This window comes from Lupinus angustifolius, chromosome LG02 (genome assembly GCF_001865875.1).
Source record: "Lupinus angustifolius cultivar Tanjil chromosome LG02, LupAngTanjil_v1.0, whole genome shotgun sequence".
Classification (NCBI taxonomy): domain Eukaryota; kingdom Viridiplantae; phylum Streptophyta; class Magnoliopsida; order Fabales; family Fabaceae; genus Lupinus; species Lupinus angustifolius.
Genome location: NC_032010.1, coordinates 9465228 through 9482213, shown reverse-complemented (window position 1 = coordinate 9482213; position 16986 = coordinate 9465228). Strand labels below are relative to the sequence as shown.

The following is a 16986-nucleotide window of genomic DNA, read 5'->3' as shown; positions in this document are numbered from 1 at the left end:
CACTCCCTCACTTTTTCTCAATTTTCTCCTTTGATTCTTGAGTGAGTCAAATAATCATGTTTATATGACAAAAAACGTGTGACAAGTTCACAAGATTACTAATAGGTTGGTATGTGACTCGGCTGAATTTGTGTTTGGGTGTATGGATTGTATTTGGTTCAGTTTGGGTTGGGAATTTTGGGTATGATGTGTTTTGGTTTTTGGTTTGTGGGGTTTTGGCTTAGGGTTAGGTTTTTTATTTCGGCTTGGGTAGTTTTGGATGTTAGGGTTTCAATTGGGATGTGTTTTGGTAGGATTAGGTCTCGGCTTGATTGATTTTGTGGGGTAAAGGTTTTTAGGTCACGACTTTATGAGTTATGAATGATGGGGGTTTGGTTTGGTGCTTGGAAATTCACTTTTGCCTTGGGTTGATGAATTTTTGTCTAGGTTGGGATTGGATTTGATGAAAGCTTGCACTTTTGATTTGAGCTTTTTGGGATTTGAAACATTTGTGTGGTTTCAGCCCCAAATTGAATGCCTTAGGTCTTTTTGTTAAAGATCTTGTTTTTGTAACTTTCAGGCAAGAACCGAGCTCTGATACCACTTGATGACAACCTTTATGCGAGTTTCCTTTGTATTATGATTGTTTCTTGTGAAAGTCCCAAACACTGAATTAATTTTGATGCAAGATACTTTGTTGATTCAGTTTTGATGGTGATTAAGTGTTTAGGCCTTGGGGTGATTCAGTTGAATTGGTATTTGGTGATTAGTGGATTTAGACTTTGTGGAGGGGTCACGGTTTGTGTATTGATAAAGTGTTTAGGTGTGTTGTTTGATGTCTTGGTCGCGGTTAGGGGGATGGAAAGGTGTTAAGGGCATGATTTTAGTGTATGAGTTAAGGTTTAGGTGAAGTTGATAAGGTAAGTGTTTGAGAAGGTGGATGGGGGGTTATGAGGTGGAATATCGCCACAAACACTAAGTATTTGATAAGCCTATGAAGTTCACCACAAGAGAATGGTACTCTTGATAAGAACAGGACTTGCCTCAGCCAAGAATCTAGGAGAAACACTCACTAACAAAGATTAATTCCAAATAAAAATCAACTTGTTTTATTCCAAATGGGTCACAGTTACATATAGGAGAAACACTTAGTTAAATTAAGAAACATTCAAAATTGAAAAGATAAAAAGTCCTATCTAAACAAAGTGGTAATATCTTCACGGGTGGAAAAGTTTTGATTTGGCCTTGATTTGTGATTTGCCTTGACCGAATTACCTTGAATTAGTCTTGGCCAAATCCACACGTCTATCTTCAATTCGAAATGGTTTGGTCGTGAGCCTTGAGGTGATTTGGTCGAAACATGTTTGTTGAGAGTTGATCTATCTTCTTTGGATTTGAAATGCCTTGAAATCGGTTTGTTAGCTTGGATGTGCAACCACTTGGATTTAAACATTATCTTCATGACATATTCATATTTTAATGTGCTTGCTAAATCAAATTTTAACCTCTTTCTGATAACAGACTTGGTCCTCCAATTTTCACACGCCAAACTCCTTCCTTGATTCATGCTACCTTGGAGATTTGACTAGGTCGTGCCCAACTTCAATTTGTTGTCCTTGTTGTGTTCCAACTTGGCCTTGTTCATGTGCCTTCTATCATAACCAGAAGAATACAATTAAATGTTCAAAATAAATTAAACATAACTAAGAATTAACATAGGAAATTGAACATAACAAGAATTAAAACTCAAATAAATTCCTAAACTACTTGTGGATTAAGACACTTCCCACTTATTTAGGTGCCCTAAGCAAACTTATCATGGTGGATCTTCCACCATGTCGTGGTCTCCACTTGGGCTTTCCTCGTGGATGATGCAATTGATGGGCCTGCTCCCTCTTTGGCCCAATCAAATATTGTCTCCATGAAGGAGCACACGAGTTGTCTAAGTACTTCTTGTGCCTTCTTGGCCTTGGCCCTAAGAATGGGCCCTCCTAGTCTACGTAGGGCTCATTGATGTTGGGCTCAACTAGGTTTAGATCAGTTAGCACCACCACCTTTGTTATTATACTCATAATAGGTACATGTATTTGTGAATGCGTTGAACATCGCTCTAGCGAGAGCTATTGAATTTAGACATTTAAGAAGAGATTACAGTTGAAAGTAGACATTTAACAAAGCTCACTTAAGAGTGAGCATTGTTGAAAGTAGACATTTAGCAACCCTCGCTTGAGTAAATGTCGTTGAAAGTAAACATTTAACAATGCTCACTTGAGTGAGCGTTGTTGAAATTAGACATTCAACAACACTCAATCAATCAAGTGAGAGCTTGAATCTAACCCTACATTCTGTTGTACTTACATGGATAGCGTCAGAAAGCACTATTGAATGGTAATTTTAAGCATTATTGTTTTACAATTTTAGAGTAGTGATTGAAGTAAAACCGAAGAGAAGTATGCATCCTTCCTGCCTCTTTTGTGTAGGATATCTAGGACTGAGAGAAGTATAGTCTCTTACGGAGGAACATGATGCTAATAACTTTATTGGTATATGTTCAATCTCGGTCATCCAAATGTCCTAACTGCCCAGGATGGTCTCCCATCTAGCCGAGCAAAGATCAAGTATGACCGATAAAAGGGCTTGTCCGGAGTCTCCCCCTTATGCTAGACATCCCAGGTTGGAGTTCGGACCACTCCCCGTTTGATATGCCGCCAACAATGCAGCCACACCGCCTACAACCCCACATATCCCCTGCCAACAGGACAAGGACAGACTACAATACGGTTGCGAGACTTACCACAAGCTACATGTTAACTATGTATAGAGTACGACCCTGCCAAAGCTGCCTCATATGGAAAAAAACAACCCTCAACAAGCCAGGATGGTCAGCCATGCCAACAGTATCCTCCAAGGCTACGTCATTTATCTCAACTACTATAAATAAAATAAGGGTCTTCCCCACTAGGAAGTATCATTATTAGAACTTATCACTTGTCATTATTATTCTCTACTTACTTCTCATATCTTATTTATTGTTCCCGATCATTACCCCTTCGGTCTTATGAACTTAATCGTCGGACAATTTTTTCGAGTATAACCACCAGCGGCTTCAAGTCAACCTTCATCCAAATTCTAGAAGAGCTCATGTGTGAATACTCATTATCTCATATCCGGACCTCCAATCAAACTACACCGTAAATCCACGAAAGAACAGTATAGAATCACTCTTGGGCACAAAATATTTGTGATTTAGATAAGTTTTCTGAACTTAACCTACCGGCGTAGAAAATTGATTGCCACACCAGAATCCCGACTTTAAAAAGTGAAAGATCTGAAGTTTATCAATTTAATTTAAAGGGTGAAGGACTTAACGCAAATGAATCTTAAGATTTAAATGTTGTTTGAGGTGAAATATAAATTTTATGACCTCCAAGTCATTGATAAAAATGTGTGTTCTAAAGCCTAATCTATAATTCTTTAATTGTAAAGATAAATTTGAAATGACGTGTAGAATTGAATATCATAACTTTCGGTAACTTTGACAAATTGGAATGTTGTACAACCAATTTTACCAAATTTAAAACTATAGAGAACAAAATTTTATTGACAATTGAAAATTAGTAATATAAAAATAGGATAATGAATTAATAATCATTAAATGAATTCAAAGTCAATAAAACTTTTTACAAAAATATATCAATTAATTGCCATTTCTTAAAATGCGGATTCTACTTTAAATAAACAAGATACACCTTGAATTTAATTTTTTGAAATAAATAAAATCAAAATAAAATTTAAAGTAGCTTTAGATATTTTTTATAGAGAATCACGAAGATATAATTTAAATTGCGCTATCAATATAGTTTATTCTAAAAAATATATAAGCATCTAAAAATGTTATAAAATATAAATTATATGTTAATGATTTGATTATGTGTGTTTGTTATTTATTGATAATTATTATGTGAAAGATCATCACGTTGTTCTAGTGGTATAAGGTCTTGCTAAATCTTCAAGATGATCAAAAGATTAAGGGTTTGATTCATGAGAGTGACAATTGTTGGAGGGGCAATCACACACCCAAAAACGAATTAGTTCATTACCCATCTTAACCATTCATTCTAGGAAAATCTAATGGTTCATGTTATTTGCCTAGAATGTGAAGTAAATTTAGTCACCGGATCCTCTCCCTTATTACACATGCACCATAATTTTTTCATTATGCATTAAACTTAGGGATGACAATGGGGTCGAGGAGACGCGAGTAATGTTTTCTCATTCTCAAACATACTATTTATGGGTACTTATATGATAAATTTATAATTATAATCAAATCACTAGAATTTATTATGAAATAATAATAAAATAAATAATATATAATCTTAAATAATAATAAAAAGTATATGTATATAAAAATTAATTTATAAGTATACACGTACGCGCGAGATATGTATCATAAAACTCATTCTCACCAATAAACTATTATTATGAGTATCCATTTGTGGATATTTTTACAGTTACTCACATGTTCGATTTTTCCCATGCCTAATTAAACTTTACTATTAGCACCAATGAAACATTGATATAATGAAGTAAGACATCATTATATCTCAAAGTATTGACAAATGTCAAAAGCAGTAGTTCTTTATCCATGAGTTGAAGTAATACAGGTGACCTAGAAAAACTTTACTATCAAAGTCTTTTCTTATATGTGTTTATCTTATACCAATGAGATATTAATTTAGTGATATAAGGTTTTAATGGATTTTCATATATCGTAAAAGACTAAATATCAAATGTTTGATTCTTGGTAATGATATTGTGAAATAGATTAGTTCCTTAAACATAAGATAAAAGATACCCTTAATTATACTAAAAAATATATATGTTATATGTTTGCATATCAATTTTAACAATAATATTGTCTTACAAATTATTTTCATTTGTCTTTTCAATATTAAAATTTAAAATATTTAATACAATTCATGGGTAAAATTTAATATGTTGAAAAGTAAACTAGTTGAATAATTTAAAAAACTAATGACATAAGAGTATGTACAAATAAGGTTTACTGAGGTAAAAAATCTCAAACAACCGTACCTATCAGTTGCTGTAATTAAAATATATAAACATTATACTCTTAATTTTAATAAGTTGATTATTTTAATTTATAATATTACAGATTATATTTTTATAGTTAATAATGATATCATAATCCAAGAATCTATATAAAACAGTGTATTAGGACTTTTATTTCAATTCCGATGTTTTCTGAACTTTGTTAGCAGAAGAAATAAATAAAAAATATATTAAAGTTTGATAGATTTATTAGTTTTTAAAATTTATAATATAATATTTTAAATCTAATCACAAAACATAATCTATTAAACACATTTTTTAGGAATTTCATCTCATTAATTTCAATGCTCTTTATCAACACTGGTGTAGTGATGTGCCAACTAGATTTAAGGATGATCAAAAGATCAAGAGTTTTTGTGAGAATGATACTTGTTAGTAGTGTTGTTAAAACCATACTGGTTATCAAACCGGTCACGGTATGGGTATAGTGGTACAGTAGTTCAACTGAAACAAATTCAAAGTCTAAATTACAAAAGATATATCAATCCAAAAGTTACGTAACAACTGCAAAATATAAATAAATGACACAGATTAATAACCCACTCTTCAAAACAAATAAATTTGGAGTTTTAACATTTAACACCAAAAAGTCAAAATTGTCTCATATCGATATTATATTTTTGCACCAAATCCTATCTTCAAATAGGACTCAAAGATTACATGTCATTGAGATTACACACGAATGTTATGAACCAAAATGTGTAATCTAAGTATGCCTTGGAAGCATGTGTCTTGAAGTGTTGGAAAGATGAGTCACCTTATAATGAGTTTTTTAAGTTTTTTTAAAAAAAATATATATATAAACCGGCCGTTTTAGTGAAATACCGGCCGGTTCACTGATTTTGACGGATTTTAATACCTGGCTGGTTCAATATCTATTCTGTACCGATTAGGAGACCGGTTCACCAGTTTTCCAGTTGAACAACGGGTACGGTCCGGTTTTGACATGACCATCAAACATGCCCCCGAAAAGATTTCTTACAAAAAAAAAAAAGATGAGGAGATAAGTAAAGATTCATTACCAAAAAAAAATGAGGAGGTAAGTAAAGATTCCTTGCGAAAAAAAGATGAGGAAATAAGTTTTTTTTTTCCATGCTCTTTAACTTCGTTGGCACAACGTTTTCTCCTCAATAGTTCCTTTTCCCTTCACAGCAAATCCAACCGCCGCCATTATTATTGGTACAAAGCCCAGCCCAACCACCCCATCATCTTCTTCTCCAAATTATTATTTATTATTATTTCTATACTTTCTTCGATCTCTTGTCTGATTTCAAATATTCAATTTCTAATTCAGGTTAGGGTTTACACTTTTCTCTTGATCCAATTCAAGGTTCATCATTCTCTCTCTGTTTGTTTCTATTAAGAAATTGTTGATTGAATTAAACGGAGTTTTTAGCCAGAATGGGGGTTCTGGCTCCAATTTTCATCTACGTCGTCGCTTTTTGTTGCACAATTGGAGCTATCGCTTTGGCTGTTCTTCATATTTATAGGCATCTTCTCAATTACACTGAACCTACTTATCAGCGTTTCATTGTTCGCATCATTTTTATGGTCCCGGTAATGTATAATTTTTTTTCCCGTTTTGATGTGTGGTTGAAATTAGTGTTCTTGTGCATTTTGTTGATTGCTAATAGTTAGTTTTTAGTAGATAAAAGAATCAAACACTAAATACAATGGTTTGTGTAGCGTAGTTGAATTGTTAAAATCAGATATTGACATCATATTTAGGTGAAATTGCAGTGATCTCGAATGAGGATTGATTTAATTACATTCACCCCCTGTTGTTTTATAAAATATATTTACTAACCCGAAGGTTTTTGTTGTAAGTGGCTGACAAGGTTAAGTTTGAGGAGGGTTTGTGTAATGATGCCCTAAATCTCGACAGGTAAGCGTAAGTAGTCAATTCCAGATCCCAGACGAACCGAAAAAATGAGATAACGGGATAGTTGGGATAGGGATGTTTAAGGAAACAAAATAAACAATTTATACTATAGGCATATAATTGCTAAAAAATAGAAAAATACACAAAATTAAAGCATAAGCTCAAAATCAATGACATAACTTGACTGGAATAAAAGTACCTACTAAGTAGCTCAAAAATACAATATATGTGAAATAAGTTTAAGGAATTAAGCCTCTCTTACTCTTAAAAGTATTAGGTTGGAGATTTAGACTACTAGCATATTCTAAGCATTCCAAATAATATAGTGAATAAGGTTGATGACTCAGATGTGATGGCTGAGATGATATCATGGCTGATGGCTCGCAAGGTGTAAGAGTTGAAGATGTTGCAGGATTGAAGAAAAAGAAGATTTCACATGGTTGAAGAGGAAGAAGTTGCAGAATCTGCAAAAGAGAATAGGAAGATGAACATGTTGTCTGAAAGAGAGTCGTTCACTGGAAAAAGAAGTTTGTTGTTGGAGGGAGAAGACTTTGGGGGTTGAGAGCTGCTCACCCAAGGTGTAGTTGTTCGAATGGGTTGAGAGCTGCTCACCCGGGTCCTTTTGTTCAAATTATGTGTAGATTTTGTCGAAATAACCAAAAGGCCCCAAAAATGGACATGTTATATTGAAATTGGGAGTAAAATGGGATTTTAACCCCATAGTCCCTTTCCTAGTGAGATCCCACAGGAAAACTGGGATGGGATCCTGGATTTGGAGCTGGGATAGCCTGGTTTCAGATCCGGGATGGAATAACAAATGCCATCTCAACGTCAACACAATACCTATCTGGGATTGGATCCCACTGAGATCCATACTTAGAGCATAATGACAACATAAGCCTTGGGGTGGGGGTGATCAATGTAATTTATGAAACATGAAGGCTGTCAAGCATTATTAAGTCAGACTTCAAGGGATGTTAGTGTAATTTTCCCTTATATTTTATAATATTTATAGTCAGAGAAAGACTTCGAACTTTTCTGGTGTTATTCTTGAAGCAAAAAGGGGTAGGGAAATAGCCAAACAGGGATACTGGAGTGGCTCTTATCTATTATCTCAATATAAAAAGCCAAAAGCTTGAGAATTTTTTGCAATTCATTGACTGGATGATGATATAAGTATGGATAAAAGTTAGGTACAATTTGTTATTAAAGCATACACATGTAAGGGATGCTATTTAACATGATATGTTTTTATTTGAAAATAACACCTAAATAGTTGTGTCTAAGTTTATCTTTGTACTTTAAAGTCTTTGGTTCTGTACCAAGTACTTGCTTTAGTTGACACACATTAATTAATTTCTTTTTTCTATTTCTCAATCTGATAATTACAGTTGCCAGTATATGTCTTGTTTGCTCCTTAAAAGTTACTTGATTTGGTTTAATTGATCCTTCATTTTCTTTTGTAATTTCATATCACATGGCCCTTGAATTTCCACTGGGAAACTAGTTTATTTTGTAAACATTTTTTCATATAATTCTTTTTAAACAGTTTAAATTTCCTTTTTTTCTGGCAGGTTTATGCGCTTATGTCATTCTTGTCCCTTGTTGCTCCTAAGAGTTCAATCTATTTTAATTCCATTCGAGAAGTGTAAGTTTGTCTGTGTTTGTGTACTTATATTTTATTTTGGTTGTTGCTGTTAGAGTCTGAGTGCATCTGTGCATGTATGGTTTATTTATCATTCCTGTTTCATGGTTCACATGTTGTTCATGACTTGTGTAATTAATTTGTTACCTGTAATTACTAATTATATGTGTATATGAATCATACATTGTTATTCTACACAAACCTTGACTAAATGAAGACGCAGAAGTGGTTATGGGTGTTTGACTGTTCAAAAACCCCTTGAAGTTGCTACATTGAACTCACTGGTCAGATACCCTAGTCTAGATAGACCACATTCCTAGGATAAAAATAATGTGTTAAGTCCTAAAATAGACTCATTTTTTAGCATGTCTGGAATCATGTCATTACTCATTGGGGTATGTAGTATTTTACTTTGTTAGCCGGTGACTGCAAAAACATTGCTTAAGAAAATTGGTATTCTTCCATTGATGATGTGACTGAGGTGGTAGAGGTGATTGCTGCAGCAGCAGGATTGCTTACATATGCAGTCACAAAATTGGAAAAGCAATCCCATATTTTTCCAATTTATCATGATTTCATTTTCTTGACTTCTTGTACCTTATTTTATGCATCTTTTAACATTCAGTCCTGTAATCTTAGTTCACACTGCAAATTGTTGTTCTCTGTTTAAAAAATATGAATTTTGTAGATATATGTTTATTAGGTAGTTACATGTTGTCAAATATTTCCTCTTGTCTACTGTTTCAGCTATGAAGCTTGGGTGATTTATAACTTCCTGTCACTGTGTCTATCATGGGTTGGTGGTCCTGGAGCAGTTGTAATAAGTTTGAGCGGTCGGGTTCTGAAGCCATCGATGTGTCTGATGACTTGTTGCTTTCCTCCTATACCGTTGGATGGGTGAGTTTTGTATCTGATTCATATATTTTGCATTAAAAGCGTTGGTACGTGAAAATAGCTATTAATTTCTTGAAAATGACCCCTTTGTTTTCTATAAATTACTTAGGGTGTGTTTGGTTTCAGGAAATATTTTCCATTTCTATTTCTATTTTCATTTTTTAAGAAACAATTTTCATTTCCATGTTTTTATTTCCTGAAAATATGTTTGTTATTATCATTTTCATTTTCATAACTATGCACTCTAAACTTTATAAACGAGGATAATTACTCTTGCAATAAATTCTATTCTAAATTCTAATCACTAAAGTAGTCAAACCAATGATTTTATAGAATGCCTACATATTTGATACTTGTATTTTTTTCCAATGTATTTTATGTCAATAATACGTTGAACATTTTTAGTTGTTGGACTTGGTCATTTGCTATTACAAAAGCGTGTGAAAAGTCATAATGAGCATCATGCAATTGGAGATACTCTCCAAAAAGAAGGTAAAATTAAAATAAATTACTAACGTACAAGTGCTATACTATTTAATTAAGGTTGCAATAACATCAAGAAGCGTCAATTTTCATCCCAAAATTATATATTATCATAATCATCATCGAACTATTTCAACAATATCATAAGAGAGACGAAGAAAAGTTGTGATGTTGAAAGATAAAGAAATAAATTTTATTATGAAGATATGTGATAGTAAGGACAAGGGAGGCCTTCATCAATTGATTTCACCATTTTGTTGATTAGTGAAGAGAGAAATTGAAAATAATATTCCCCTTATTCCACATCTTTTGATGTTTAAGGTTATTATGCACATAGTTTCAAAAAATATTAAATGAAGTAAAAATTCAATAAAATTTGACTAAAATAGTCACATTTAATACACATAAAAAACTGGATTAAAAATGAAATGAAGAAACATGTGGAGAAAATATTAGTAATAAATAAGGGTATAATTGGAAAGTAAAATATAAATGTATATTGGGCTTTCAAAACATCAAAAGATTTGGAATAACATGAAAATGTTAAAACATCAAAAGATATAGATCGAATGGAGTAATAAAAGTCTTAAAATTTTCAATAAAATGTCATTGTCCTTACCATCACACATCTTCATAATAAAATTTATTTCTTTATCTCTCAACATAATGACTTTTCTTCGTCTCTCTTATGATATTGTTGAAATAGTTCTATGATGATTATGATAATATATGATTTAGGGATGAAAATTGATGTTTCTTGATGTACTGCAACTTTAATTTAAAATGTTTCTTGATATAGCACTTGTACGTAAGTAATTTATTTTGATTTTACATTTTTTTTGGAGAGCATCTGCAACTGCATGATGCTCATTATGACTTTTCACACGCTTTTGTAATAGCAAATGATCAAGTCCAACAACTAAAAATGTTCAACGTATTATTGACATGAAATACATTGGAAAGAAAATACAAGTATCAAATATGTAGACATTCTATAAAATCATTGGTTTGACTACTTTAGTGATTAGAATTTAGAATTGGATTCCTTGCAAGAGTAATTATCCTGGTTTAGAGTGCATAGTTATGAAAATGAAAATGATAATAACAAACATATTTTCAGGAAATGAAAACATGGAAATGAAAATTGTTTCTTAAAAAGGAAAATAGGAAATAGAAATAGAAAATATTTCTTGAAACTAAACACACCCTTAACCATTCTAAATTCTTAGTGAGGATGTTGTATGTGGCACACAATATGTTATTATGTTCTCATCTCATGAATTATTGGAAAAGATCTAGACATGGTGGCATGAATAATGATCTATATCATAATAATTTGTGTTTGTCTCTCACTTGGAAAGTTTCTATTGTAGGCGTTTCATACGTAAATGCAAACAAGGGTGTCTGCAGTTTGTGATTTTGAAGCCCATTCTAGTTGTCATTACACTTCTACTTTATGCCAAGGGGAAATATGAGGATGGAAATTTCAATCCAAAGCAGTCATACTTGTATCTTACTATTATACATACTTTCTCATATACAATGGCTCTCTATGCTCTTCTTTTGTTCTATGTGGCATGCAAAGATCTTCTTCAGCCATTCAATCCAGTCCCAAAGTTTATTATAATAAAGTCTGTTGTATTCCTGACTTATTGGCAGGTAATTGTCACACCTCTTTCAGTTTAGCAGTCTATTTTTTCTTGTATTTTAAGCTGTCTCTTTGCTTGTTATATTGTAGTGGGTGAAAACAGGAAAAATTGTGTCAAATTTTGTGACCATGAGAAAGGATGTGAATGTTATCTAAAGAATACCTAACTGGAAGAGAGATGCCTTTTTTATCCTAAGATGATCAGTAATTTGTTTAGACCAACATGTCTTAGTCTTTCCTTTCATAAAAGGTGGAGAATTACAATTTTACAGTTCAATCTTTCCGTATTGAACAAACACTGGATATATCCTGCAATCTAGTTTCTGAGTTGTGATGTTGAATATTGAGGAAGCAAAATTTTATCGATATATCTGCTATATATGTGCATGTTGTATTTGGGGCCTTCTTTTTCTTCTAAGATGCCAAAATAATTCTAATCCTATAATTTTTGACCTCCCTTGTGTTGTCTGTTTCTGAAGGTTATTTGTTTTCTTAATTTTACTTAAAGTAAAAGTCTAAACTTATTTAAGTAACTAACTAACTATTAATGGCATTGCAATTAATAAAACATTATTTGACAACCATGTGTGTGATATGATGTTAGTTTTCAATATTGCTAATTTAAAGCTTCATCTTTATTCTTTTCTGTTGAATGCATAATAATGTTTATTATGCTTAAAAGGGTGGCCCAATACATGAGGCTCCCACTTAGTAGAGGGTTTGTGGAGGGTGGATATACGCAGCCTTACTTCCCCAAGCGGAGAGGCTCTAATTTCAAACTTGAAGGCTTATTAGAGTGGTGTTGCTTAGTTCTACTCTGTTTACTATTTACTTTTGAGGTGACTTTGTTATTCATTTCTTAGGGGGTGTTATTCTTCCTTGCGGCAAAGACAGGGTTTATTAAGAATGCAGATGAAGCTGCTTTACTTCAAAATTTTATCATTTGTGTTGAGATGCTTGTTGCTGCTGTGGGCCACTTTTATGCATTTCCGTACAAGGAGTATGCTGGTGCTAATATAGGTGAATCTCGTGGTTTGACTGCTAGCCTTGGGCATGCTTTGAAGTTAAACGACTTCTACCACGATACAGTCCACCAGGTCAGTCTTACTTTGTATATTCTGCCCATAGTTTATGACATTGTTAGCATATGACTTGCATTATGCTTAATGCCCTGGTTAGCAACTTCAATATTGCAATTCAAGTTCCCTAAATCCTGGTTGAAATTTCTGGCCTTTCTTTGCTTGTCTTTTCTTTGCCGATAGTCTGATACTACTTTATTTGGCAGTTCGCACCAACATATCATGATTATGTCCTCTATAACCACAGTGAAGGTGAAGAAGGAACAAGGAAGTACAGGTCACGAACATTTGTTCCAATTGGCCCAGAGATGGATACTGTGAGAAAAAATAAGTATGTGTTCGGAAACAAGTTAGATGACATACAGCTTTCAAGTATGTCCTCTTCTAATAGCAGCACCCCTTCGCATTCTGATCCCATGCCCGATCCTTCAAATTCTGATGCCATGAAATCTTCCTTGCTATTGGATATGTCGAATTCTGTATCTGTGCCATACGATTTGACCCTTATCGACTTGGATGTAGCCAGTTATCCTGAAAATGTTCCTGCAGCTGATAAAGCTGGTACTAGGTGACCAAGAGGAACATTTAAAGCTCGCATAGTGGGGAAGAATGTTATTATCACTAGAAGGAGGAGTTTTTGGAAGGGCATCTGACATCGTTTCTGTTCTTGGGGAGAACTATGGTCCAAATGTGGTTTTCTTAAATTCCAGGAAAGGTTTTAAGCGGATTGTGTGCGGACATTTGTGTCAATCTAAAGTCTAGTCTGCCTCATTCTCAAGCAAAAAATCCTTCATATAATTGTTTCATACTGTAATTGTCTCCTATGATTGAGTGTTCTGTGTGCACAATGTAGATGCTTTACTTGTTCTGGTTCACATACTCGAAACATGACAGATACTACTAGCAGGAAAAAAGACAGATACTCAGTAAATTCAAGTTAGATTTAATTGATTTATTCTTTTCTTCTATGCACCTTGAAAGAAAACTGGTTCTATAATGTTTATAGAATTGTCAATTGTCATAATTTGCAACCTTTTGGCATCTCTTTGTATTTAAAAGTGTTTGATTAATTTATAGATGTTGTTGTTGATGATGATCTTTGTAATTACAATTAATACCACTATCACAAATAGCATTTATAGTATCCATATCTCCCCATGTCTGTTTGCGTTTTTGCCACTAGTCGAGTTTTGATGAAAAAAGGAAAATAAAAGACATTGAGATATAAACTATATTTGTAAACTCTGAAACCTTCTCTTTCCTTTTACTCCAAAACCCTTAAGCCTATGTTTGAGAGTGTGGTTTTAGTTGTTAAGGGACGTGAAGAGATGACTTTGAAAATCATTCTCATTGTTTGGGAGTTGGATGAAGGGAATGGTTTTTTGGAGATAAAATGTCAAAATATTTTTAGTAATATTATGTAATTATATATTATTATTCATTTCTTATTGTTAATTATATTTTTAAAGGAAAAATAAAAAATATTCTTACATTCATCTATTTACCTTCCTCATCTAAATTTATACTTCCAAGCAAATGAGAGGGTTGCCTTCCTTTCCTTTCTCCTCCTTTTTAACCCTTTGATCCCCTCGTCTCGTTTCTCTCATAACTCTCAAACAAAGTCTAAGATATTCCTAACTTTCGTTGGTAAATTATTGAACCCAAGTTTTCTCCAACATATTTTAATATTTTTCTGCTTCTGGGGTATTATTTTACCAAACACTGCTAGTGTCTGGCTTCTTTGCCATCTTGCTAATCAGCATCCAATCTTAAAATTTGTCAGTTTCCTTGATGGGGTACTCTCCCCTTTTGAAAGGATGCGTATGTTAGACAAACAGTAGCCAAAACAGGAAACAAGAAGTGAAAGTTTGATATCTATTTATTGTGAAGAAAATATGGCTCTTGACTTTGACGAAGTTTTGATAAAGATACCAACATCACATAAAAGAAGAAAATGAAGAATACTTATGAAAGACAATGAAGCAAAGCTTCAAGAAATTAGAATCTAGGTCTTTAGGTATTTCTATCATTGTATTCTAATCTATACACTTAGTGGTAATGCTCAAAAGTATTTTAAAAGAAATTGATAAACACAAACATAAATGAAAACAATTCTCAAAATATTGTGCAACAAGTTACTAGATCTAAGTAACAGGTTATTGTGATTAAGTATCAGGTTACTTGAACCAAGTAACTGGTTACATGAGTGAGAAATGAGTTATCCAAAAAAATTGATCAGGGTAATTTATAGGGCAAATCGTAAGTGCACGATTATGTCGTCAAGTAATAAAATATTGATCCCACAAGTAATAGAAAACTCCTTTAATTATAACAATTAATTTATACTTAACTCAAATAAAGAAATAAAATTGAATTTAGAACAATTGATAAATTAACAAGAATAATTATGAAAGTATTAAGAAATGATTTAAATCTAATTTAGGGAGAGTTCCCAGGATAATGGCTACCACCTTTACACTCGCAATCCTTGTTTTGCTTCTTTTCATGAACTTTAAGTTGTAAGGGTGAATTGCTCTTTGATATGTGACACCCTCTCTCGAGCTCCGACACGTGTACTCAATTGAAGTCACACCTATTCTCGTGGTACGGTTATCAATCAAATCTTTTACTCAGATCTTTCTATCCAATCGCTTCGTAGCAACCCAAGGTGAATTCCAGAAACTCCCGAGAATCCTAATACTACTTTCGTGAATTAGGATTCTTGTTTGAATAACTGAATGGTCGGATAGTTCGGTTCACCTTTCGGTCCTTCCCCAATGTATCTAAGTGGTGTAATTTATTGGCTAGACAACTCACACGAATAAAACTCAGTGTAATGATTCAAATCACAACCTCAATGAAATAGAAGTAAGAGCAAGTGTTTATCGAATGTAAAAGGGCATAGCCCCAATCCTAGAAACAAAGAGAATTATTCACTCATGATGTAGAAGAGAATCCCCAAATTCTAAATTAGAGAATTGTAATATAAAGTGTAAAGTTCAGGGAGAACCCTTATTTATCCTAATTGCAAAATATTGGGCTAAGCTCAAAAAACAAATCTAAAAAATATAGTATAACATCTATGACTTCTTTTGGCTCTTCAATTGATCTTCGCATAGTCTCAATACTGAATTTCATCTTCTTGCACCCAATCTCTACTCCTTTTGGCTTTAATCCATCTAAACTGCAAAACATAGTAAAAAACACTTGCTCAACCCGAACAAAGAGAAATAAAAGCTAAAAACAATCTTAAAGTCGTAATTATGTTCTAAAATGTAAGTTAAATGCAATGCAAATGTAGCGTAATTTCACACTCATCAAATCCCCTCAAGCTTATCTCTTGCTTGTCCTCAAGCAAATATTATGTCTAACTTTCATAATTATGTATGTATGGTGATATAGAAACCATGACCCAAAATAACAAGCAATCTCATGTTAGTTTTGAAACAATCTAGACATTAAGACAAGACAATTATAAACAAATTTAATTCAAGCTAAGTCCTTAAGTCATAACAATTGTAGGAATTAAGGTCACTTTTCTCTCATCACTCTCATTATTTAAGGGTCATAGTGTTTCGCTAATTTTTTTTCATGAAAGTAAATTACAATATGCTTGATTATAAACTAAATAGCCATTGACTGTATTTGAATGCGTACAAAAATTAAGAGGTTTTTAAATGGTTGTAATGGGGTCAATGTGAATGATTTAAGGTGAGATAATCAAAGAAAGGATAATTCAAAGAATTTACAAATGTTTCCCAAAACACTTAAACATTTTAGATATTTGATTGAAGCATTGAGATTCTCTTAATAGGCCTTACTTTATCATATGATCTTTTTTCAATCAACATTTCTTCTTATAACACACTTTCCCTTAACTTTTAGTATACTTTGTATTTCTTTTTTTATTTTTTATTTTATTTTTTTGTTGATTCTAAAAGAGAAGGGATAAAATTTATTTATATATTTTCTTCTTCACTTTTTTATGGATTCTTTCATCACACATGACCTCTTTACATTTCTCATTGCTTCAACCAAACATCATAAATTACCCTAAACCCTTATTTGAGTAGATATGAAAAATCATTAAAGTTTAGACTCAAAGGTGAACAACTAACGAATTTTCGATTTTTATAGCAAGTAGTTGAAGGTAAAAAAATAATCCTAATTGTTTATATTATTTTAATGCATACAAACAAACTTCAATCTTGAAATGGTCACAAATCAAGTTCTAGAATAT

At 32.7% G+C, this 16986-nt stretch overlaps 1 protein-coding gene across 1 annotated transcript; it reads left to right on the top strand.

The window, feature by feature from the left end:
* Positions 6189–13714, top strand: LOC109335375 (transmembrane protein 184A-like). Its single transcript, XM_019571517.1, has 7 exons — positions 6189–6294; positions 6410–6672; positions 8572–8645; positions 9390–9539; positions 11393–11678; positions 12531–12764; positions 12953–13714. The coding sequence occupies exons 2-7, from the start codon at positions 6517–6519 to the stop codon at positions 13316–13318; spliced, it is 1266 nt and encodes a 421-aa protein (XP_019427062.1). The 5' UTR covers positions 6189–6294; positions 6410–6516; the 3' UTR covers positions 13319–13714.